Consider the following 25,123-nt stretch of genomic DNA (forward strand, 5'->3'; position numbering starts at 1 on the left):
TCAACCCAAAACAGGGGTTGACTGCTTTGGTTTGCTCAGCTATAACATTGAACTTCTATGAAGTTGGACCCTTGCTGGGACAACCCCTGCCATATTAAGCTATATTTTTTGCTGAGAAACAACACCATAAGACTAAATATCATGACTCTTGACCCTGCTTAGCACCTGTCCATTTTTAGAAAAGTGCCAGGAACAGCATAAAGAGTAAAAACACAACTTGCACAAAAATATTGTGGAAGCAAAAGGCTTCAAGCCTCACAATAAATACATAAATTCAAAAAAATACATAAATGTTACTGATTGTTTACAAAGGAGATAAAACTGGGATTAACTTGTGATATGGGTGACAGTTATTGGCCACCAGATATGTGGCATACTTACCAAATGACTCCATTCTCAGTTATTGATTGGCCTGGAGGTACTTCAGTGCCTCTGTAGTAACATGGACAGGACTGAGCCGGAATACAGACACCAGAATCATTTAGATAAAAGCCAGGCATACATGTACACCCAATCAGTGGATCAAAGTGAATTTTGCAGAGGATGTCCGGCTCACTTAGAGAGCGGCAAGTAGGTATACATGAGCTAATATGATAGCTATACGTCTGTGTTTGAGAACAGTATGTTGAATATGAGCCTATAAAAGCACAGAAAATACAGCTGTTAGAATAAATGAGAACTATCACAACCAAGCTATATTAAATGTTTAAATGGGCTTTCCAATTTTATGCAAATAAAGCTTAAAGAGATTGTTCAGAGTTGTCATGTCTCTACAAAAAATAACCCGTCCACAGGTTGAGTCGAGTATTGAAACTTGGCCAATTTGATGTGAATGGGAATGAGGTACAATAGCAAATAAAACCTGTGGACTGGTGTGGAGTTGTTCTTGGAAGAAAGCAGCCATGTAAGTCTAATTCTGCAGAACTCCTTTGATCATTGTATAAATGAAAAGTTAGACAACTTTCTTATGTTGTTTTGTGATCAATTTTTTACGATTATAAAGAAACTGGGGGCCTATCTACTTAGACTGGTGTTTCACACCCTGGCCTAAATAAACTGTATAATGGGCAATGAATGACAAATGTATTAAAAGGCACAAGTCTCTTAATGGATTTGTCTTATCCGGTGGCACCTCCGTGCAACAGATATAAACCTACGCCAACTCTGAGCTGCAGTAGGTTTCTGCTATAACCTATGCCAATTTCTAGCGCATATTGGAGTAAATGTGACGGGCTGCATGTGGTCCTGCTCCCCAAAAACTGATCTCAACCCACTTTTTAAAAAATTATCAGGGCACAGTGTAAATACCAAAAAAGTTGCACTTCTAGCTAAGCTAAGTTGCACTTCTCAGCTGAGAAGTGGATACAATTGAGTAAATTAGAGTAAATATGACGGGCTGCATGTGGTCCTGCTCCTAAAACTGAGCCCCACCCACTTGTTGAAAAATTGGCAGGGCACAGTGTAAATGCCAAAAAAGTTGCACTTCTAGCACGTGCATAAAAATTACAGCTTTTGGATGCCAGAATTACGGCATCCAGGGCATTATAACTAGACCCCACAGTTTGCTGCCAGTGAATGAGAACATCCTTGATTTCATTCAGAGACTGAAAACAGGCAGATAACTAGGCTTGCTCTCAGCTAAGAAGTGGATACAATTGTATCAGGCTAAGCAATGCTCTGTGAGCTAAATACATGAGCTACAGTATTAATCTCTACTGTAACTAAACTTGTAGCCTCACATGACCAAGACAGATTCCTTGGAATTGTACAATGAAATATCTCGTACAGGGATAGCACAATGAGTAAACTTTACTTGCCGCATCTGGAATATGCTTCTAAGGGGTTAACCCCTGTTAGTATACGGCACGGGACGAACAGCTGATCAACCAGGGTCCCTCTTCTGGCAACCCCAGCAAACTGCTGATTTTAGCAGGTAAAGCCACAGCCAGCCGGGCATTTTTCCTGCATTTCCCAGATGAACCGCCATTCTGTAATACAAGGATGGCTAAAAGTCCATTAAAATGAGAGCCACTCTTAAAGAGCAACTCTCTATTCCAGCAGACAGAGTGAGGTCCGAAAAGAGGACCCAAACTCTGTGACTATTATATGTCCTAATAGGGCATATAAACAGGGGTTGGGTTCTTGGCATCACTCCTTTAAAGGGGTTATGCCATGATTGAAAGTTATCCTTTTCAGATCAGTGGAAGTCCAACCACTGGGAACTCTACTGATCCTGAGAACCGGACTCTGGTGCACCCCGAAGTGAGGGCAGCAGTTGTCGCATATGCACAATGTTGCTTCATTCTTTTCAGTGGGATCACCAGAGATAGCCAAGTTTTAGCATTCGGTTATCCCAACAGTCCTATTGAAATGAACGCAGCGGCAGTGTGCATGTCAACTGGCGCCGCTCTCCTGTTATCGGGATTGGTCAGAGTACCAGAATTTGGACTTCACCAATCTGAAAGTCATCTACTATTCTTTGACTAGGGAATAACTTTCAATCACTGCATAGCAATTTAAGATGTTGTTGAAGATATTGGCTGTTATCATATAGTGATGCTATTCAGATACCAACCGTCATTCTACATCAGCAAGATAGATAATAAAACCCATTGAAATAACTTATTTATTAAAAGGTCAGGCCTGCGGTCTACCAAGTTATTTCTGTGTATGACTTTATTGTCTATCAAACTTAAATTTAGAACCTAATTCTGTACTTACTGCAGGCTGCAGTGTGCCAGTTGTTTAGTATAACCCCCTTAGCTGCACATATTTTACTATAAGAGAAGAGGGCAGCGCACATACAGGCTTCACTTTTCTCACAGCTGCAGGTGTCCATCAAACAATGCTGAAAATAAATTAGAATTTTATACAGCATCCTATTCACATACACAATGGGGCAGATTTATCAATATTTTTAATATATTAGTAGTTTTCGCCATTTGGCACAGATAGGCTTTGTACTGAATCCATACAAATTAAGGTTGCTTAGGTTCTGCTAACATTAGCTTCATGGCTTCTGTTCCTAAAAACCAAGACAACTACTGTATACTTGATCTATACTGATGTGTAAATGGATCCCTCAATCCTTATGGTTTATATTGACTTAAAGATGTTGTGCCAAAACCAACTTTCATCGCTTGGTGAAAAGTCTGATCGATGTGGAGTCTCATCTCTGGCACCCAACCAAACCTGAGAATGGGGGTCCCATGTTCACCTCTTCTTATCTCCGCAGGGTTATTGCACCCACCTGTAGTGATGTCACAATGAATGGAGCAGCGTTCTCGCAAGTGTGGCCCTGCTCTATTCATTGGGGCTCATGGAAATAGATGAGTAGAAGCGCTTGACTATCTCTGTCAGTCCCATTGAAAATTAATGAAGTGGCACCACAGATATGCAACCGCTGCTCCATTTTTTAATCCTGACTCCTTGGTTTTTATTAATAATAAATCCAGCCTACTCTGACGCATTTCAGGTTCGTTGCACCCCTTCCTCAATATTACAGCTAAGGACACGCAGCCGGCATTGGTGTGTCCGCTTTACATAGGAGTGGAGCCTCTATTAGTCATGTGGAACAAACTGAAATTGTCAAATCCTGTATTGGATCGAAATTTGCCAAAAGTTCAGTTCAGATGGTTAGTCTTAGCTGCACTTCCTCCGCCTTCTTTTTCTTCCTCTTAATCTTTCCTGTTTCTATTCCTCTATTTCCTCCTCTTCATCTTTTTTTTCCTCTTCTTCTTTCTTTTCCTTTTTTACAGTATTATATGCTAGTTTTAGGGGTATTAGTGAAGTTCAGCTTCAGTTCGAACTGGTTCGGACCGAACCAAACGTTTTGCATACATTCATCAAACTGGCTGAGCTGAACTTTTGAAAAGTTCTCTCATCACTATCTATCAGACTTCTATGGTATATCCTGTGGATATACTACAAAAGTCCAGATGGGAATACCTTTTTAAAAAAAAGTTTCCTAAACTCTAGGTTCTGATAGTTTTGATGGCTTTAAATATAATTGTGAACAGAGCTTAAAATATTAATCTTACCTTTAGTCTATTTAAGATAAAAACAAATGATCTTACCTTGTAATAGATTTCTGGATCCACTAGATAATGACAGGGGCTGAACACCCCAGTTTCATTAATAAGTAGCCCACACCAATGCTTTGCGTATGCAGCTATAAAAAAAAGAGAGATAGATAGCCACTACATCTCAATGTTTCTCTATACTGTTAACAATAGACAGTCACACACATAAAACTTCTACAGGATGAAAATAGATGACAATATAATTGGTAAGTCAATTCTCCAAATAAGTACTGAGTATTTGGCTCTTACAACAATTTGAGCACAATTAAAAGTTTTACTTCTTGGGTTTAGATACCCAAGAAAATGTTAAATGGGTTGTCTAAAGAAAAGAAGTTACTCCCTATCGCTATCCTGTCTGACAGCTGCTTGTGGGCTGTAGGGATCCCAGTTCTTGTTCTGTTCACGGGACACCCCCTTAAAATAATGTATGCTGTATGAAACAGCAATGTGCAGGGAGCAAAACAAGCCCATTTAGTTCTTGACTTGCTTCCATACAATAGCAGTTGGTCTAGCTACTATTAGCAAATACATTAAAGATGTATTTTCAGAATCAAACATTATCCTGTCTTCTCAGAATAGGAAATAATTTACTGATTGGTGAGTGTCCAACCACTGGGACCTCCACCAATCCAAAGAACAAAGCTACAGAACATTCAGTAAGGAATGCAGTGGTGACCACGAATCTGTCACAACACTTTATTCATTTGAGTGTCAGCACCAGAGATAGCTGAGCGCTTGTACTCAGCTATTTTCAGCACTTCAATTGGCATGAATGAAGCGTTGTTTCACATACGGCCACAGCTACATTCATTAATGAACGCTCCGGGCCCTCCTTCTTGGTGGGAGTTTCATCAGTCAAACCCCCACTGATCAGTAAGTTATACCTTACCCTGAGACTAGGGCATAATTTGTGATTCCGGAAATACCTCTTTAAAGTAATTAATTTGGGCATTTTGCTTTGGGACTCGCTGTAAGGGTTATGACTATAGATATGTTACAGTTGCCCCTTAGGGGCCCTAACATTTTCCTTTGCTCCATATGAATACTGGTACTGTAACTGATATATATATGGGACCTTGTTAAACTGTACATTTTGCTTCCAGGCCAAGGAGCTTCAAGCTACACCTATGTACACTTCGCTTATTTATTATATCTATGTCATGCAAAATACCATTTACCAAAATGGGCATGTAGAATTAATCAAGACATAATAACCCATGTCCATCGGTATTTCTAAGTCTTTTAAATATAATAGATTATGGATAAGACCAATTACCCACCACTTTCTATATTGAGACTACAAGGATCATCAAATACGTCTTGGATGTTCGGACAATCAGAAGTTAATTTCCATGTATTGACAAAAGCAGCAGCGGTGCCCTCGATAATACCACTTATAGTCATAAAATCATCATTTTGTGCGTTGTTGAAATTTCCACAAAGCCCTAGAAAATAGAAACCCAATATATAATAGCTGTGGACTACATAAGAGCAGATAAGTTCAGTGATAATTTGAAAACATTTCCATACAGCACACATACAACTAGGGCCACGTTCATAACTACGCTGTAGGCTCCATTGAGAACTGATACAACATAATAGAAACAATAGCTCAGCATGCTGTATTATGTTGTCCATGAAAATGATGCAGAAATGGATGTAAGCTGGAAAGGGGGGTTCCATCTGGGGGCCACTCATTTCTATCATAGGATGGATCTGTCATTCTGTTTTCTAGCTCCATGATAGAACATAAAAACAGAAAGCCAAACAATATTATTTAGGGCTTAGTCCCACGGGCGCATTACTGAGCCCTACTGCAGGAATAAGACAGTCGTACTTCAAGACGGACGACTCCCCGCAGCGCTGAAGAAAGAACACATGAACACACGTGCAGATTACAATTTTCAGCACTCTGACTGTTGGAAAAAGGAAGCATTAACTAGCAGTAAAGGGATTGTACAGGAATAGGCCTCAGTCAAACAAGCATAAAATAGGCGCATAAAAATAGCGCTTCTAAAAGAACCAGTGGGGTATTCCTCCAGCCCCGCGGGGGGCAGGGTTACAGGGCTTTCCCTGAGGGCTTCCCTGAGAACGTGGGAGAAGGAGGCAGGGCTACAGGAATCAACCCTCTAGCAAAGGCCCTCTACCACCGCCCCCTCTATATTTACTATGGCAAATCTCTGTGAGAAGCCCTATAGCCTGCCCACTCTCTAGCCCTGCCCACTCTCACTGCACTATGAGGATATCCCTCGGGGGTCCCCAGAACAGGGAGAGAGAGAACAGGACTATGGATTAATCCCCATAGCAGGGAGAGAGAGAGCAGAGCTATGGGTGATTTCCCCATGGCAGGGTGTGAGAGCAGAGCTATGGGGGATATCCCCATAGCAGGGTGAGAGAGTGGAGCTATGGGGGAATTAACCCATAGCCCAGTTCCGTCTCTCCCTGCTATGGGTTAATCCCCCATAGGTCTGCTCTCTCTCCCTGCTGTGGGGAAATCCCGAAGCCCTGCGGGGCTTCTTCTCTCTCTCCTCCTGGAGCAGCTGCGCTTTTTAAAGCGCAGCTGCTCCAGTGAATGGGCGATTTTCATGCAGACGAAGTTTGGGTCTTCTGTGCTTGAAACATTGCTCATTCACGTGATATTAACACATGCGAGTGGCGCCTATTTGTGTGCAAAAAAAAAAGAGGCTTGTATGACCAAGGGCTTAAAGTAAATTCTGAACAACGTTCCCTAGGGTAAGCAGAAAAATTACCTGACATTACAATGTTGACTGCATCAAGCTTTCACAGTGTAGCGTTTTACTAGGCTAGATTGCATTTCACATAGGGGGATTGAACCTGGGTTTAGTGCAAGACCATCTATGTTTATGATCCAGGAACGGTTATGATCTCTATGACAGATAGTGGGAAATGGATAATAGGTCGTTTTGAAATATAGGATAGGATAGTGCCACCACTTTGAAATGATGAGCTGGTTCAATATATTGTAAATATACTGAAAAATACAATGGGTTGGTGGAATAAGAAGCAATGAGTAAAAGAAAATCTGTGTCTATCTTCAATAGATGGGAGAGGCTGGACGATGGATGGAAGAAGCTCAACTTGCAACAATCAAATAATTTTGACCCTGAGAGTCGACCCTTTGAATTACATCCCAAGAGACGATATATTACATTTTTGTTGTTAAACAGTATTTAATGTTGTGCATTTGAAATGCTAAGTCAAGACATAAAATTGCAGCTACAGCATATACAGTTGGGCAGATGTCTTGTGGTCAGTAGATGTTATTGTATGGTCACCTGCTACAATATGTATATCTAATGAAGAAAGCTAGTAAAAGACATTAAGTTAACAAGTATCTTCTTAATTGTAATTTCTTTGTTATTAACATGAAGACTTACCTTGAGTCTGACTTCCAAATACAGGATCCAGGACCACATACAGCTGCATTATGGGTAATATTTCAACCACTACCTGAAGTCCAAACTGCATTGAATTCATAACAATGTAGAAAGGTGAAGGTTGAAAGATGATGTATTTTTCTGAAACTAAAATCACGCAGACAAAACAATCAGCAAAAATGGTGATTTTCTCTATAATCTTAAGTCAGTGTTTCGCAAACTCCAGTCCTCACAACCCCTTGACATCTGGGATATCCTATAGAGGGAACACTTAACCCTTTCCAGTCCAATTTTTATCCTGGTTTTCCTAGGGGGCTTACTCTTTTTCTGCCATTATACAACAGCGCTATCTGCTGGCTAAAGCCAGTACTGCATGAGGTGACACGTTGGATAGACTCCGACAGCAGAAAGGCTGGCAATATACAGTAAGAGAACCCCGACAGATGTCTTCCAACATTGGAGCTGTACAACCTTAAATCATAATGTCTTCAGAGGTCAGACAGTGGATTGGAAAGGGTAAAGGGCAATGTCTGAGGCACTGATAATAATTACTAACAATACTATGGAAATCCTGAAAACCTGACCTTATGGACGGGTGTGAGGCCTGGAGTTTGGGAAACCGCGTCTGAAGTATTAACTTTAAAAACATGTTACGCAAATGTTTCAATGTAACGCATTCTAATTATTTAAAGTGAAATCTATCTTTCATTAGAGCCCAATTAACATAGCCTTCCTAGTGTCTGGCACATAAGTCAAATGCATCCATAAGCCTCTGTTGGCCATAATAGCAAACAAGTCCCCTTTCAGCCTCTGTCAGGCAGGTATACATCTATATGCTCTTTCTATCTCCTATGTGCTATTCCATGCAGAGACATCCCACATTCGTTTTGTTTCTCATTAATCTACACACAATACAGCATTATGACAAAGTGAACTGAGATTTGTCAAAATTTTGGCTAATTTATTAAAAATACAACTTGAATGTCACATTTACATAAGTATTCGGATACAATTTTTTTCAAGTTGCTTTACATTATATAAAAACCTAAAAGAAGGGTTACTCACCTTACCAGATCCCTGCTAGCTCTTGTTCTGGCAGTGCCAGATCCCCTCTGCTCTCTACTTCCTGCTGCAGTGATGATATAATTGACAATAGGGACAGGTGCAGCGAATCACCGGTCGGTGATTTGCTGCAGTAGTCAATAGTGCATGTTGTCAGCGATTTCATTGGTGCAGCAGAAAGTAGAGAGCATCACAGGACGTGGCACTGTGGGAACAAGAGCCAACAGGAAAGAACAGGGAGCAACCTTCCAAAACAGCATCAACGCTGGATGGAAAAAGAAACACCTAGTGCCGTACCTGGAGGATAAGTTTAATATAAATCCGGCAATCATACTCCCAATAATCACCATGTTAAAGCATATAAACCAATAATGCAGTGAACACAATGCCAAATGCACCGCCGGATCCAGGGTTTTGCCACCGGGCTTCTTCTGGGACATAGCTTTTAAAATTTTGACTCTTGTGAGTATGATTGCCCAATTTATATTAATCCTAAAGGTACTGCACTTGGTGGGTTTTTTTTCCATCTAGCGTGGATGCGATTTTGGAAGATCTCGCCTTGTGGAATAAGATCATCTGCATTTTCAGCTGATGGCAATTCTGTAAACCATCTCAGGAGTGTTAATGGATGGATTTTCTGCTGGTGACAAAAAGGGAGAAATTCTTTGGATTTAGGCCTCATGTTCACGGGCGGATTTGAATTGCAGAATGCACTCGAGGCACCCGCGTGAAGGTCTGCAGTTCAAGCCACCCATAGGGAAACATGGGCGTCCCCACTTGAATTTACACATGTAGATTTGTTTTCCGGATTCCGCATGTGGAAAACAAATTGCAGCATGCAATTCCATTAAAGTCAATGGAAGTCATCCGATCCGCGGCCGGTCCGCAATTGAGGTTGCGGACGAGCTACAGATTCCATGGGAAAGCAGGAGTTTGAAAAAAAAAATTGTACTGCACATGTGGCCGCAACACTTCCCTAGTACAGAAAATAGAAGACCCAGGCAGGTACGCAGGGTCCCTGGCTGTGGGCAGGGTTGGATTCCGCTGCTGGCTCCCGCATGAAGAATCCAACCCGCCCATGGACACGAAGCTCTATTCTCTTCTCAAATCCTGTGTAGAGCAGCGAGGCATACATATTTATTAAAGGGGTTGTCCCGAGGCAGCAAGTGGGTCTATACACTTCTGTATGGCCATATTAATGCACTTTGTAATATACATTGTGCATTAATTATGAGCCATACAGAAGTTATAAAAAGTTTTTTACTTACCTGCTCCGTTGCTGGCGTCCTCGTCTCCATGGTGCCGACTAATTTTCGCCCTCCGATGGCCAAATTAGCCGCGCTTGCGCAGTCCTTGTCTTCTGCTCTCTTCAATGGAGCCGCTCGTGCAGAATGCAGGCTCCGTGTAGCTCCGCCCCGTCACGTGCCGATTCCAGCCAATCAGGAGGCTGGAATCAGCAATGGACCGCACAGAAGAGCTGCGGTCCACGGAGGAAGAGGATTCCGGCGGCCATCTTCACAGGTAAGTATAGAAGTCACCGGAGCGCGGGGATTAAGGTAAGTGCTCCGGTAAGCTTTCTGTACGTCCCTGCATCGGGGTTGTCTCGCGCCGAACGGGGGGGGGGGGGGGGTTGAAAAAAAAAAAAAACGTTTCGGCGCAGGACACCCCCTTTAAGTGATGAGTCGGGTTTCCCTCAGACATGGCACTAGATATACAATTTTAGATTACAATCAAATTTTCAATATATATCAATCAATATATATCTTTAGATATAGTGTCATGTATTATACTTTTGAATCGATTAATTAATTGTTAATTAATTTAGTCTTAACATGTTCAAATGGATAGAATTGGTTTTCCATCTCTGGTCTATAGTTATCTTTGTGCTAAAAAGATGTAGTAAATTAACTTTTTAATGTTTTCTAACGTGTCTTCGTCACACTTCCAAAAAAAGGTGATGCTCAAGAATGTTCTAATTACCGCACCATCACCCTCATACCTCATGCGAGCAAAATTATTTAAAGAGCATACAAAAAGGCATTGCGACAATTGTTGAACAGGAACTGCCGAACGTTCAAGCTGGCTTCTGTAAAGGACGTGGCACCAGAGACCAAATCGCAAACCTGCGCCGAATCATGCAGAAGACCCAGGAGTATCAAAAGGATGTGTACATGTGTTTCATCGACTACAGTAAGGCATTTGATTGTATTGAACATGACAAGTTTTGGAAGCGTCTGAAGCAAATGGGCATTCCAGAACATATTAAACAGCTCTTATAAGGTCGCTTTACAACAACCAAGAAGAAACAGTCAGGACAGCTTATAGAAACACGGATTGGGTCGGAATCGAGAAAGGCGTATGGCAAAGCTGCATTTAATTATCAGTCCTTTTCAATCTGTATGCAAAAACGATCATGAGGCGATGCAATCTGGACGAATCAGAAATCAGAATCAAAATCGGTGGCAGAATGGTCAACAACCTCCGATACGCAGATGACACCACCCTGCTTGCGGAAAGTGAAAGGGACCTGGAATACCTTATCCAATGAGTGCAAAAGGAAAGTGAATGCATGGGAATGTACCTCAACAGCAAGAAAACGAAAGTCATGACCGCGGTAGGCAACGGTACAAGGAACATAAAAATGAACAACGAAGAAGTTGAATTGGTCCAAGATTTCATCTTCCTTGGATCCAAAATCGATTGCAATGGGAAATCTTGACCTGAGATCAAGAGACGGATTACACTTGGTAGGAATGCAATGCAAGGAATTGGAAAGATCTGGAAAACCAAGGACATTAGCATTGCAACAAAAAACAGACTGGTCAATGCAATCGTCTTTCCCATAACTGCATATTGGTGGGAAAGTTGGATGCTTAGAAAAATAGACAGAAGGAAAATTAATGCACTTGAACTCTGGTGCTGGGGGGGAATGCTACGGATACCTTGGACCGCTCTGATAACCAACAAGGTAGTGTTAGATCGTGTCAAACCAAAAATATCACTAGAGGGCAAAATCATCAAACAGCGGCTCTCTTTTTTTGGCCATGTGATGCTTGCTAACTCACTGGAAACAGTACTGATGCTTGGGAAGGTCAGTGGAAAGAGAAGATCAAGAACACAAAAAACAAGATGGCTGTGAGATAAGTAAGTTAATGTTTTTAAATGAAATTGGGAAAGCCTCTCACTTTCAAGCTCTGATATGTATGTGCTCTGTGATTTATAGTGAATAAAATATGGTCATATGAGATTTCCAAATTATTGTTTTCTTTATATTTACTACACAGCGTCCCAACTTTTTTGGAATTGGGGTTTTACAGTGGGAAATATTCTAAAGCACTGTACGAAGATTGTCACCATACATATTAAGAACTTGTCCTTGATGGGGTTCACAATCTAATGCCCCATCTCCCACAATCTTGCGGATTTTGATGCACATTTGATGAAAATGACTTAAAGGGGTTGTCCCGCAGAAGCAAGTGCAGTTATGCACTTCTGTATGGCCATATTAATGCACTTTGTAATATACATCGTGCATTAAATATTGGCCATACAGAAGTTATATACTTACCCCCTCCCGGTGCTGGTGTCCCCGTCTGCATGGCGACGACCAAACTTCTACTCTGGTCGCCGCAACAGTCGCGCTTGCGCAGAGAGGAATCCTCTTCTGGATGGTCCGGGCTCACGAGCTGCGTCCTGGCTCCTCCCCCTTCTCAGCGTCATCTCATAGCTCCGCCCCATCACATGGTGCCGATCAGCCAATGAGGTGGCTGGAATCGTCAGTGGAGCACAGACAGCAGAAGAACATCCACGGTGCACCATGGGAGAAGACCCGCAGTGCACCATGGGAGAAGACCAGCGGCAGTCATCTTGGAAAGAAGATTTTTTAAAGTTGCTGAACGGGGATTCAGGTAAGGGAATATTTTTTTTTAATAACACCTGGCAGCAGTATTCCTTTACAGGTACTGGGGGACTGGGCAAACTTTTTTTCTCTTTAGGCACGGGACAACCCCTTTAAGCCTGCCTGCAATTCCGCATCCAAATCTGCAGATTTTAGTTCAGAATTCTGCAGTGGTGGCTAAGCTGCGTCTTGCGATGTATCCTGGTGGGATAATTCCACCCATGTAAGAGTACCCCAAGACCCCAATCAAATTCAAAAATAATTAATGGAAACAGGGTGTGCCCATGAGGGTCTCAATAATTATGTAATTATGACAGCTTGGTTTCTCAATAAATTTGGAGAAATGTAAATAAATCTGATGTTACTGTGTAAATATGAGATACACTTTATATGAGTAATATTATAGTTTTACAATACAGGGTTTGTGCAGGAATGGAAAAACATGTCTGTTTTCCTCTCAAAACTGTGCTACACCTGTCCATAGGCGTGTGTAGTAGTATTTGCTTCTTCCTATTCACTTCAATAAAGTTGGGATGCAGTACCAACCACAACCTGTGGACAGGTGTGGCACTGTTTTTAGCCCTCCTGTAAATCTCTTTTGTTACTCTGTGAAGAGTCTTACATTATTTTTTATTATTTTTTGCTTCCCTTTCCTATTTTTTCTGTTTCTATTAGTTGAGTTTACATAATATTATATCATATCTTTGTTCATACACGGTACAGAATAAGCTTTCATGTATATCTTAGGCCAGGTTCACATTTGCGCTGGAACCTCAGTTCAAAGGTTCCATCGCAGATCCAGCATAAAAAATTGGAAGAAATAGCTTTTTCTTACTGTAAAATGCTGGGCAGCCGAGTGGAAACCAAACAGACCTCATTATACTCAATAATTAACAAACAACGAGGACAGCGCTCCACAGCAAATCCAGGGCAATAACTTCATACTGAAATAGATAAAGGGACACACCCGGTGTAGCAGGGTGCCCTCCTGGGAGCTCCCGCTAACACCTCCACATCCCGGTGGGCATATAATAGCCACTGAAGGGGTCCTCTGGGTCTTCCTTCTTATTCTGTAGTTACAGGAGAGCTGGATAGTGCTATGCCTACTCCATAAGCGTAGGCACAATGTGTTGAAGATCCAGAAAAAATAAAAAACTATTTCCCGCGCTCACCAGAAGACAGATGTAGTGACCCTTTGGCCAACATATTGATGAACTTTTTTGTACTTGGATATGTGACTGACTTAACCCTTTCCAATCCACTGTCTGACAGCTTCCTACATTCTGACTGAAGCTTATAAAGCTCCAATGTCAAAAGACGCCCGACAGGGTATTCTTACCGTCTATTGCCAGCCACTCCGCTGTTGGAGCCTCTCTGGCGCACACACACTGGCTTCAGCCAGCAGATGGCACCATTGTATAACAGCAAAGAGAAAAAGCCTTTTAGGAAACCCTGAATCCAAAATTCTATTGGAAAGGGTTAAGGGCCATTTACAGGAGATGATTACCATTTAGAATCTTCCAAATTCCCATGCTCCCGCGGAAATTTGAACAATAATCATCCGGTGTAAATGCTTGCAGCAAATGAACGACTGAACGAGAATTGTTCGGTTTCTTCATGCAGAGTACTGAACAACTTGTCATTCAGTGTAAATAGCAGTTAATCACTTCTGAACGACTGTCTGCTTAATGTAAATGGAGGCGGGGGAGAATACGCCCACGTCGCCCCGCCTCCATGCCAGCAGTGCTCTTAGCGATGCCAGCGATACTCGCTCCTGCGTAACTGATGCCCGACAGCTCATCCCGTGTAAATGGGGCAGAAACATTAACAGCATCTCTTCTACATCATTGAACATATCTGTCTTATACCTGAATACAGTGGCAGTCCAGTATGAATTCCGTTCAAGTAGACAAAGCCATTAGGTTTAATCTCTAATTTCTAAAAAAAAAAGAGAATTGTAATCACTTAAAGATATATTTCATAGATGTGGCAGCATATTTTTAAGTGGAAAATGTCAATGTAAAACAGATTTACACAGACAAAATTATGTATTTTACTAACACAATCTACTCTATAATGCTTTTATATATTACACATTGCAGTATGTATAAAGATGACCAAAGTTACACAGTATTCCAGTATACTTTCTGTATTATTCCTCATGTTTATAAGGTCTCTGCTTGCTGTTACCTTTTGATTAGAGATGAGCAAGCGTACTCGCTAAGGCAAACTACTCGAGCGAGTGGTGCCTTATGCGAGTACCTGTCCGCTTGTCTCTAAAGATTCAGGTTCGGCGGGGGAGAGCGGTGAGTTGCGGGAGTGAGCAGGGGGGGGGGGAGAGTGAGAGAAATCCCCCCCCCCCGTTCCTTCCCGCTCTCCCCCGCTCTCCCCCGCTGCTCCCTGCCCCCCCACCAGCACCCAAATCTTTAGAGACGAGCGGGCAGGTACTCACATAAGCCACCACTCGCTCGAGTAGTTTGCCTTAGCGAGTACGCTCGCTCATCTCTACTTTTGATACAAAATTACAGGGCAGGTACAAACATCAATTCACAGCAAGATGGGGACCCTTGATGTAGGTTGCAAGCTTGTGTATGTTGGCCAACATATTAATAGTGTTTATCATTTTTGCAGATTGCAGTCTGGTCTTCGGGGTACAGTACAACAATGTAGTAAGCACACTGTGACCACAACCTTGCCCACCTGCAGGAGTCAATTGCCACACGATCTTGCTGATATTGTTGGATTGCAAGATCATGCTGCCATTGGCTGTTATCGTGGGGTGGGGTTTTAGCCACCCTACTGCATCATCAGGCAGTACCCTCAGACATTAGTGGAACGCGGGTTGTCAGTATAATGTGGGACATAGCAAGCCTGATCTAATAGTATCAGCACCACTAATATACATGGTGCACTAACCAATCATGTGATACTCTCAAGAATGGAATGAACCTCGGAGAGGGGTTCTTGCATAGGTAGAGAATGTAAAAGCTTTGAAGGAGATCAAGAGGGGTGTCCTTAAGAAGAGCACCTTGGAGGGGTGGGGATGGAGACACCTGGGGGGTAAGTGGATCGGGGGATGGCATCGTCTCTCCCCAAGAAGAGTTCCATTCCCAATCATTGTTTTTCAAACTTAGTAAAAAAATTGTTTGTTACACACTCCTTTAACTTTTTTTTCCAGTAATTCTGGAGAGAAGAGTCCTGCACAGGTTCTCATCATGAGTAGTACAGGTTACTAGACGGAACAATTCTGAGCACCTTCTTATGAAGGGCAGCTGCATGGTCCACCTCTGTTATAGGTATGCCTTTTAGAATGAAAGCTTTGCAATGCAAAGTTTGCATACATCAATAATATAACGTTTCTGATTAGTAATGAGCGAGCATACTCGCTAAGGGCAATTGCTCGAGTGAGCATTGCCCTTAGCGAGTACCTGCCTGCTCGAGAGAAAAGGTTCGGGTGCCGGCGGCGGGCAGGGAGCTGCGGGGGAGAGCGGGAAGGGATGAAGGGGAGATCTCTCTCTCCCTCTCTCCCCCCGTTCTCCCCTGCTGACTGCTGCTACTCACCGCTCCCCCGCGCCGGCACCCAAACCTTTTCTCTCGAGCAGACAGGTACTCGCTAAGGGCAATGCTCGCTCGAGCAATTGCCCTTAGTGAGTATGCTCGCTCATCTCTATTTCTGATGTATCTTATCAGAAAAAAAATGCGTTTCTTCATTTATCAGAATTCTTACCTCCACCCTCCTAAAAATGTTCACTCACTTTGAAATACCTCTAAATCTGTCATGTGAAACAAGAAAGACTATCAGCTCATTGACTACAGATCATACTATATACTGACCAAAGATGGGAGTGGTGCGGATAAGCTGAGGGAGAGAGAAGCAGAAAGATGCAGATAATAGTATGTGTTGACTACTGGATTAACAGCTACACTGCTCAGTACTTCTCTCTAATGTCTTACTTGCTGCTGTTGCTTTTCTATATATCATAGGTTATCTGCCTGGTGAAGTTTTTAAGTGTACTTTTTCTAGCTAGCCAATAAAGATATTACCTCAATAATCTTTTGTCTTTTTTATACAAGAGTATTTAACAGCACATTAATATGTCTGTTAGTGGAGTAACGTCTTATGAAATATTAGATATAAAAATGTAATCAGCAGACCACTCACCGTTGTGCCACTATTTAAGTAAATAGTGACTCCTTTAAGACATGTTTCTTCCTGTCTTATTCCACAGGGTCTTAATTCACCCAATATAGTAAAGCGGGATTGTTCATAATCCTAAGAATTAAATACATATCATTAAGAAAAAAAGAGCATGACTTGAGTATGAGTCATAATTATTTTCTATTTATACTTGTGTTCAGGGATTTCTGTCAAGCTTTATGGTATTTTTGATGGTAAGAATATCACAGTCTCTAGTAGTGTTACTGTCAAAATATGCATTAAAGGGGTATCCCCATCTGGGCCTACAACTCCATCCTATCTAACCTCTTTACTGGCTATGGCATAAAAGTCCAAAATGGGAATACCCCTTTAATATTCATGAGGTTTGTCAGTGCCTGTTAAAACATGGAACCATCATTGCATAATAATTTCCGCTATAAGCAAAAGGCATGCCTGTAGAGTGAACAGACTCTTAAAGGCAAAAACTAATGACTTTAACCCCTTAGTGATGGGACCATTTTATGCCCTAATGACCAACAAATTTTGCATTTTTTTACATTGTCGCATTCTTAGACCCATAACTTTTTAATTTTCGTGTTTTTTGTGAGATAAGTTATATATTTAATGGCATAGTTTTTGGGTACATATAATGTATAGCTTTTATTTATTTTTTTGTGGGGGGTTGGGAAAAAAGAAATTCGACCATTGTTCTTTTAATTTCATTTTTACATCATTCAGCATGCAGAATTCATAATGTACTAATATTATCCTGTGGGTCACTATGATTCCAGAAATGCTAAGTTTAGACAGTTTTTTTGTTTTTTTATTCTTGCACAAAAAAAACACTTTTCCTTTAAGATTTGTTTCTTTGTTACTACATTCCAAGAGCCATAATTCCATCAACAGAGCGCTATTAGAGCTGTTTTTTGTGGGATGGGCTCACCTATCCCATTTTTGGTAACCTATAACATTTTGATCAGTTTTTATTCCCTTTTTTTCTAAATGTTAAATTAAAGTATCTGAAATTTGTATAGCTTTCATTGTATTTATTTATTTTTGTGTTCACCATGCAGCATAAATTATATATTAAATTAATTCTACAGCTCATTACGGTTACGTCGACTCAATACCAAATGTATATAGTTTTTTTAGTATCTTGCTACCTTTTCATATAACCGTATTTTATTCACAATAGTACATATAAAACATATTGGAAGTTGAAAGTGAGATATTTTTCCATTTCATTTTTTAAAAAAATGCTCAACAGTCCTAAGTCACCTTTGCAGGATTTTTTATTTCATAATACACCAAATGTTTTCTATTGGTGAAAGGTCTGAACTGCAGGTAGGCCAGTTCAGCACCCGGTCTCTTCTGCGAAGCCATGCTGTTGTGATGGTTTCAGTATGTGGTTTAGCATTGTCTTGCTAAAATATTCAAGGCCTTCACTGAAAGAGACGTTGTCTAGATGAGAGCATATGTAGTTTTAAAACCTCTATAGACTGCTCAGCATTAATACTGCCTTTAAAGATGTGTAATCGACCCATGCATGAGGCACTAATGGCACCCTATACCATCAGAGATGCAGGCTTTTGAACTGTGCACTGATTGCAAGCTGGATGGTCCATCTTCTCTTATGAAGTTTGTTGTTTCCAGAAAGGATTTCAAACTTTGATTCATCTGACCAGAGAACAGTTTTCCATTTTGCCTCAGTCCATTTTGGATGAAGTTTGTCCCAGAGAAGACGCCGGAATTTTTGGATTATGTTGATACAGTATATGGCTTCTTCATTGCAACATACAGTTTTAACTTGCATTTGGAATTGCACGGCAAACTGTGTTCACAGACAATGATTTCTGGAAGTATTCCTGAGCCCATGTAGGAATTTGCATTACAGAATCATGCCTGTTTTTAATGCAGCGATGCCTGATGGCCCGTAGATCTCAAGCATCCAATATTAACCATTAGCCTTGAATGTCTCCAGATTCTCTGAATCTTTTGATGATATTATGTACTGTAGATGGGATATTCAAAGTCCTCACATTGTTACATTGAAGAACATTTTTCTGAAATTGCTCCAAAGTTTTTAGAAGTAGTTTCTTACAGATTGATGAACCTCTGACTATCTTTGCTTGTGAGAAACTCTGCCTTTCTAGCATGCTCTTTTTATACACAGTCATGTGATTTGGTAAAAAATTGACCCTCCAGCTGTTTTTCATTAGTACCACATAAGGCCCATTTAGACGGGACGAATGTCGGGCAAACGATGCTCGACACTCGTCCCCGCATAGAGTCACTCCCATGCTGCTGCAGGGGAGTTGGTATCGCTGTCTCGCTCACAGAGCGTCCAGCAGGGGGGCTGCAGGAGATTTCACTGCTCGCGCTCCCCCGTCTCTGTCCATTGACTTAACATAGCGGCCATTCAATACTGAACGGCTGCTAATTACACTGAACGATCAGTTTCCAGCTCATCGTCCATCGTTTATGCAGCATAAACGATGGACGATGAGCAGATCGCTCATTGTTCAGTGTAAATAGCAGCCGTTCAGTATTAAACATCCACTATGTTGAGTGAATGGAGAGGGGCGGGGACAGCGAGGAGTAAAATCTCCTCCAGCGTCCCCGCTGTGAGCCAGCGATACTATCTCCCGTGCAGCAGCATGAGAGCTAATATGTGCGGGGACGAGTATCAGGCATCGCTTGCCCGACATTAGTCCCATCTAAATGGGCCTTTACTTTTCCAGGCTTTTGTGAAATGGAAAAATGTCTCACTTTCAGTTTCTGATATGTGTTTTAGGGCTTTTACCCACTAGCATTTTTTAACGCTGCGATGTCGCTGTGTTTTTTATTGCAAATGTCAATGGGACTTTCTAATAATAAAATCGCATCGCACAAAAATCCCAGAAGCGCAAACGTGCAATTTTTGTGCGATGCAATTTTAACATTAGAAAGTCCCATTGACATTTGTAGTAAAAAAACGCAGCAATATTGGAGCTATAAAAGCCCTTATTGGGAATAAAATATGGTTATATGAGATTTCCAAATCAACGCATTCTTTTTTCCTTTAAATTTCGATACATTTTACACAGCGTCCAACTTTTTTGGAATTGGGGTGTAATGTTTTGTATTTTTGTATACAAAGGTCCCTAAAACAATTTTTTATGATAACAGTGCTGTTTGATGATTTTTTTTTGTGGGATGAATTGTACTTTTTATTGGTACCATTTACTGATCCATAGGACTTTTTATTTTCAATCATTTTTATTAGGTTTTATAATAAACACAGAATAAAAGAAAGTTGACATATTTGTTGCATTAGAATACAATTTCTGTACCGTGACCTAAATATTTTAAACATAATGACTTTTTGATTGTTTTCTATTCTGTTTTCTTCCGAGCGATATATCCAAAATTAACTCCTTAGTAACCGCCCATATGACAATAGCTAAACACACTATTTTACCTCTGTAATATATTCTCCAATCTCTGGTCCTACTATTTATTTGTCTATATGTTCAACATTTCAAGTAGAATAGCTTCAGATGTAATAAAATTGGTCTTACCTTAGAAACCACGTAAATACAGTCCCCATGTACATTATAAGATAGGTAATCAAAAGTGGTTATGTGAGAGCCTCCTTCTATGGAACAAGTTGAAGAACATGGAATGACGGTGCAGTTCCATTTTGCACTGTAGCAGGTACTGCAAATCAAGCATAGTCGAAAAGTCTCACAATCATGGGATTTAAAAAAACACAAAAATTGTAGTTTCTAAATTAATAGTAGAATTAGTGATAAGAAACTTTCACCAATTATAGGGCAGCACTCCTATTCTTGGTGTAGAGTACCATATCAACTGGACAAAGGGCTTAAGGGTGTATTCACACGAGTGTGAGCGTGTGCGTAAATAGGTGCGCACAAAACCATGCATCTATTAGAACCATTGGTTCCCTATTGTGTGTTCACATGCCTGTGTTTTACAGGTGTGCAAATGCACATACCTGCAAAAAATAGGACATGTGTGCACCATAGGTCTATGGTGCGCGTCAATATTCCCCAGCGGGGAGTAAAGAAGCCCCTGCCACAGTTGTGACAGCTGTGGCAGAGGATTTCTTCATCTCCGCAGGGATTAAAAAATCCCCTGCCGCGGCTGTGACAGCTGTGGCAGATTTCTTTATCTCCACTGGGTTGAAGAATTCTCCTGCCACAGCTGTCACAGCTGTGACAGCTGGGGCAGAGGATCGCGATGTTCTCCCATTGAAAACTATGGGCTGCCGGCAAGCCATGCAAGAATTTTCAGGGAAGGGCTTTAAATATAAGCCCAACCCTGAAAAATCTTCCCTAGAATGTGTTAAAAATACAAAAATATACATACTCACCTCTCCTCAGCTGCCAGGGCTCAGGCGCATCCAACCTGTTTTCTCCCTGCACTGCTCTGAAGCTTTTTCAGCAGCCGGTGATTTAAAATTGAATTCAATTAACGGCCAAGCACTGCCTGTGATTGGCTGAGTGCTGTGACCAATCACAGGTAGCACTCAGCTGTCATACAATGAATGGCTGAGAGATGCCTGTGATTGGCTGAGCGCTCAGCCAATCAGATACAGCCCTTTCAGCAGGCAGGGATTTTAAATCCCCGTCTGCTGAAGGAGCTTTAGAGCAGTGCAGGGAAAGACAGGCTAGATGTGCCTGAGCCCCAGCAGCTGAGGGGAGGTGAGTATAATTTTTTTTCATTTTTAACAATTCTAGGGATGATTTTTCAGGGAAGAATATTTAAAGCCCTTCCCTGAAAATCCCTGCAGAGCTTGCCAGCAGCCCATTGTTTTCAATGGGACTGCAGAAGTGCCAGTCCCATTGAAAGCAATATGAGAATATCGCGATCCGCTGCCACAGCTGTCACAGCTATCACAGCTGTGACAGCTGTGGCAGGGTATTCTTTACTCCCCACTGGAAGTCCCCTTGGCACTGATCACTGAGATAGTGTTGTCACAGTGTTCAGTGACAAGAGGACTCCGCGTGGGGAATATTTACATGGCAGAAGCGGAGAGGTGAGTATATATATATTTTTTTTATTTAAAGCCCTTCCCTGAAAATCACTGCAGGAGTTGCCAGCAGCCCATTGCTTTCAATGGGGCAGCCAGCAGTAGCCGTGGCCCCATTGAAGGCAATGGGCATGGACCTGCATTCACGCGTGTTTGTGCACGTACGTCGGTGCGCGGTTTCCTGCGAACCTATGTACGGTACACACACATGCTCGTGTGAATGCACCCCTAGGTGGTATATTTTAGATGTGTGATACCAGCTTCATTTTCCATCTAACCCCCTGTTCTCAGATTCAGGCTCTGATCAGCTTTTCCATTTCAAGTAACTGATCCATGACCAGGAGCAGATTCTTCAAATATATATTATTACGCAGATCCAACCTTCTTTACAGTATCGAACTTGCTCTTCTGCTTCCCCCCCCCCACATCCTCTCTCTTCCTATTGACTGGTAACAATCAGTAGCATAAAGTCTAGACATATCATGCAGCTTCCACAACTCTTGCAGCAGCAGTGAAGCCCCGGGAAGTGCTGAGGAAATCTACATTCGTGAAAATGTGTGTCTAGGTCAGCGCCTTTAGATCCACTGTGCCACACGCTTGTTTGACTTAGGGCCAGAAGCAACTGCTGAGTACCCCATCTTTGCCCTTTAACCCCACCAGTCAGGATGTGAGCTTCACTGTGGGGTCTTAAGGCTGTTAGTCTGGAAGTGGTCTCAGTAATGTGGCAGCAAATCCTACTCTAGACTTAGGTGCAATACCTGAGTGTGTGAATAGAAGCACAATTAGAGAATCTGAGTCAGGGCAGGCAGCACAACTGAAGGACGAAGATTACGTAAGCGTTTAGGACACAGAATGGTACAACCTGCCAGAGGTCAGGGCACGCAGCAGACAGAAGAGTGATCAGTATATCAAGTTGAGCTCAGAAGCAAAGAACGCAACAGTCAGGAAGAGTCAAAGTCATGAATCGGGCAATCAGAACACACTTATATAGCACCTTAAGCAGGGCCAAAATACCATGAACAAGTAATGCAATCTTTATAGAGTGAGGATTTCTGATATAGCCAGGAGGGGAAGAATTTAGTTTGCAAGGTGCATACTGGTCCTTTTGAGCACAGGCATATGTGTGCGTCAGCCATTGTCAGAGATGCTAAAGCAGGGTGTCTGCTAAAGGAAGGGGCAAGATGGGCTCCACGACTGCCAGGAGAAATAAGCTGGTCGTGGCCGCGAACTCTAACGGTATGGTAAGTTCATCTCTTAGGCGCTGTTTTACTTCTTTGTAAACTATAAAAACCTCCTGGAGTGTATGTTGAACATATCCATAAGACCCCATTAACCTAATATTGGCAAAAAGACTCCCCTTTTGCAGAATGTCAGGCTGGTTTGTGTCAGTAATAGAGATGAGCGAGCATACTCGGTAAGGACAGATACTCGAGCGAGTATCATCCTTACCGAGTACCTGCCTGCTCGCCTGCAAAGATTCGGGTGCTGGCGGAGGTGAGCGCTGTGTTGCGGGAATGAGCAGGAGGGAGCGGGGGGGAGAGATCTCCTCCCCACCGTTCCCCCCGCTCTTCCCCGCAGCTCCCCGCCGGCACCCAAATCTTTGCGGGCGAGGCGCAGGTACTCGGAAAGGACGATACTCGCTCGAGTTTCTGTCCTTACCGAGTACACTCGCTCATCTCTAGTCAGTATACCTTTTTAATTGCAGTATGGCACATTGTATACTTATACAGATGTATATGTTTGCAGGCTTCTGTTGAAAGTTGGGAAATTTTCTCAACATTTACTTTAGTGGACAAGGTTTTGGGACTACTCCCAATTCCTTATTCTCTAAGAGTCCATATGGTACAGCCTTTCCACAGGCCCTGCTCTCTATAATATTAAACTAAGGTTGTATTTACAGTACAATTATTGTTATGGAAATTACAGTTTGCTGTATTACTGTACTCACACCAACAATAGGATGTGCCATATGCATGCATGCCCTTGGCGAAGCCAACCAAGACTAGTAAATCCCATTGGTTTTACTTACCAGGTCCTACAGGAAGTAGAATAGGATTCTCCTGGTTGATATACATTGCCGTTGTAGGTACAAGGACAATCTTCAACTTGCATGCAGTCACCATTAAAGACATCATCATATATTAAGCCTTTAAACATTACAATGAAGAAGTTAAAATCAAAGATGACTAATGACAGACTAGACAAAGTAAAATATTTAGTTTTACTGTATATTTAGTCTAGTTTTAAAGAGGACCTGTCAGTCATGATCCTGCTGACTCTATCCTGCTTTTTTTTTATATTCACCTTCCTTTGCCTGGATGGGCTCTTCTTAGGTCCAGCTTCTGACACTGTCAGTGTGTCAAGTGGGCAGTCTGACATCACCCACTAAGGCCGCCTGCACACGAGCGTTCCGGATTCCACTAGCGGATTTTCACGCGCGTATGGTACCTAAATGTGCTTGCGGATAGGTGCGGATGCGTGAAAAATCACGCGCGGATATACGCGGATGTGTTGCGGAAAAAAACGCGCAGAAAAATCCGGAAGACACCCTTATTGTAAACCCAACCCCTAGAGAACTGCCCATTCCCTGGAAAACAGCTTAAAAACCAACACCCAGACTCCGTTCTGTCCCTCTTGCTTGTGTGAGCACTGTTAAATTATTCTGGCAACATGCTTTCACCCGGTGAGCAGATGTCTTTCTGGGCATGGTTGATCCATGTAACTTTTTTCGGACGTACTGCGGTAACGGAGGAGGAAGAGCCCCCCAGGAAAAAAAGGAGGTACTGGGTGCACCCTGGCTGGTGTCTGCTGGCTGCTCTCTGGTAGATGAGGGGACTGAAAGGACAGATCTGCAGTTGAAATTTGCCTGTGAAGCTCTGTGCTGTGTGTTGGGACGCCTCCTACCATGCCTACTTCCTGTAGTCATAGCAACCAGTGACTCCATCCGCAGCTGCACTCCGGATGTACTGCGTGAAAAAACGCACCCATTCACTTGTATTGGAGGCTTCACGCGCATGATCCGACCAAAATTAGAACAGGTCGCAGATTTTTTCACTCGCGTGAAAAAACGCGATACACATCCGTCCGTCTGGGGACAACTGCGGATCCTCATAGGAGTATATTGGCTGCGGTCTGGGGCGGATTATGTGCCTAAAATCACGCGCTTGAAATTCTGCTCGTGTGCAGGCACCCTAAGAGTGAGTGGTGGGGAGCACCAACTTGGCACATTAACAGCAGCGGAATCTGGACGTAAGAAGAGCCCACCCTGGAGAAGAGAGGTAAGTATAAAAAAATGGGGACTGAGTCATCAAGGCTGTGGCTGCAGAGGTATGTAGTCAGCCCCGCTGATTTTAACCATTTTTTGACAAGAGATTTATATATATTTTTTTTAGCCTGCACTCCAAGAGCCATAACTTTTTTATTTGTCTATTGACATAGCTGTAAGGGGTTGTTTTTTGAGGGATGGGTTGCATTTTGTAATGGTGCAAT

General features: G+C 42.2%; 1 protein-coding gene across 1 annotated transcript in view; it reads right to left on the reverse strand.

The window, feature by feature from the left end:
• The window catches only part of LOC136581747 (mucin-5B-like), an 89,087-nt gene that overhangs the window by 27,212 nt on the left and 36,752 nt on the right, over nucleotides 1-25,123 (reverse strand). Inside the window, exons 7-15 of the mRNA XM_066582370.1 lie at nucleotides 23,664-23,781; nucleotides 20,160-20,298; nucleotides 16,603-16,713; nucleotides 14,309-14,378; nucleotides 7,481-7,627; nucleotides 5,363-5,527; nucleotides 4,077-4,171; nucleotides 2,722-2,848; nucleotides 382-637 (exon numbers count right to left, since the gene is read on the reverse strand). Coding sequence (XP_066438467.1) covers nucleotides 382-637; nucleotides 2,722-2,848; nucleotides 4,077-4,171; nucleotides 5,363-5,527; nucleotides 7,481-7,627; nucleotides 14,309-14,378; nucleotides 16,603-16,713; nucleotides 20,160-20,298; nucleotides 23,664-23,781 — 1,228 coding nt within the window. The remainder of the gene's footprint in view (nucleotides 1-381; nucleotides 638-2,721; nucleotides 2,849-4,076; nucleotides 4,172-5,362; nucleotides 5,528-7,480; nucleotides 7,628-14,308; nucleotides 14,379-16,602; nucleotides 16,714-20,159; nucleotides 20,299-23,663; nucleotides 23,782-25,123) is intronic.

This window comes from Eleutherodactylus coqui, chromosome 11 (genome assembly GCF_035609145.1).
Source record: "Eleutherodactylus coqui strain aEleCoq1 chromosome 11, aEleCoq1.hap1, whole genome shotgun sequence".
In the NCBI taxonomy this organism is placed as follows: Eukaryota; Metazoa; Chordata; class Amphibia; order Anura; family Eleutherodactylidae; genus Eleutherodactylus; species Eleutherodactylus coqui.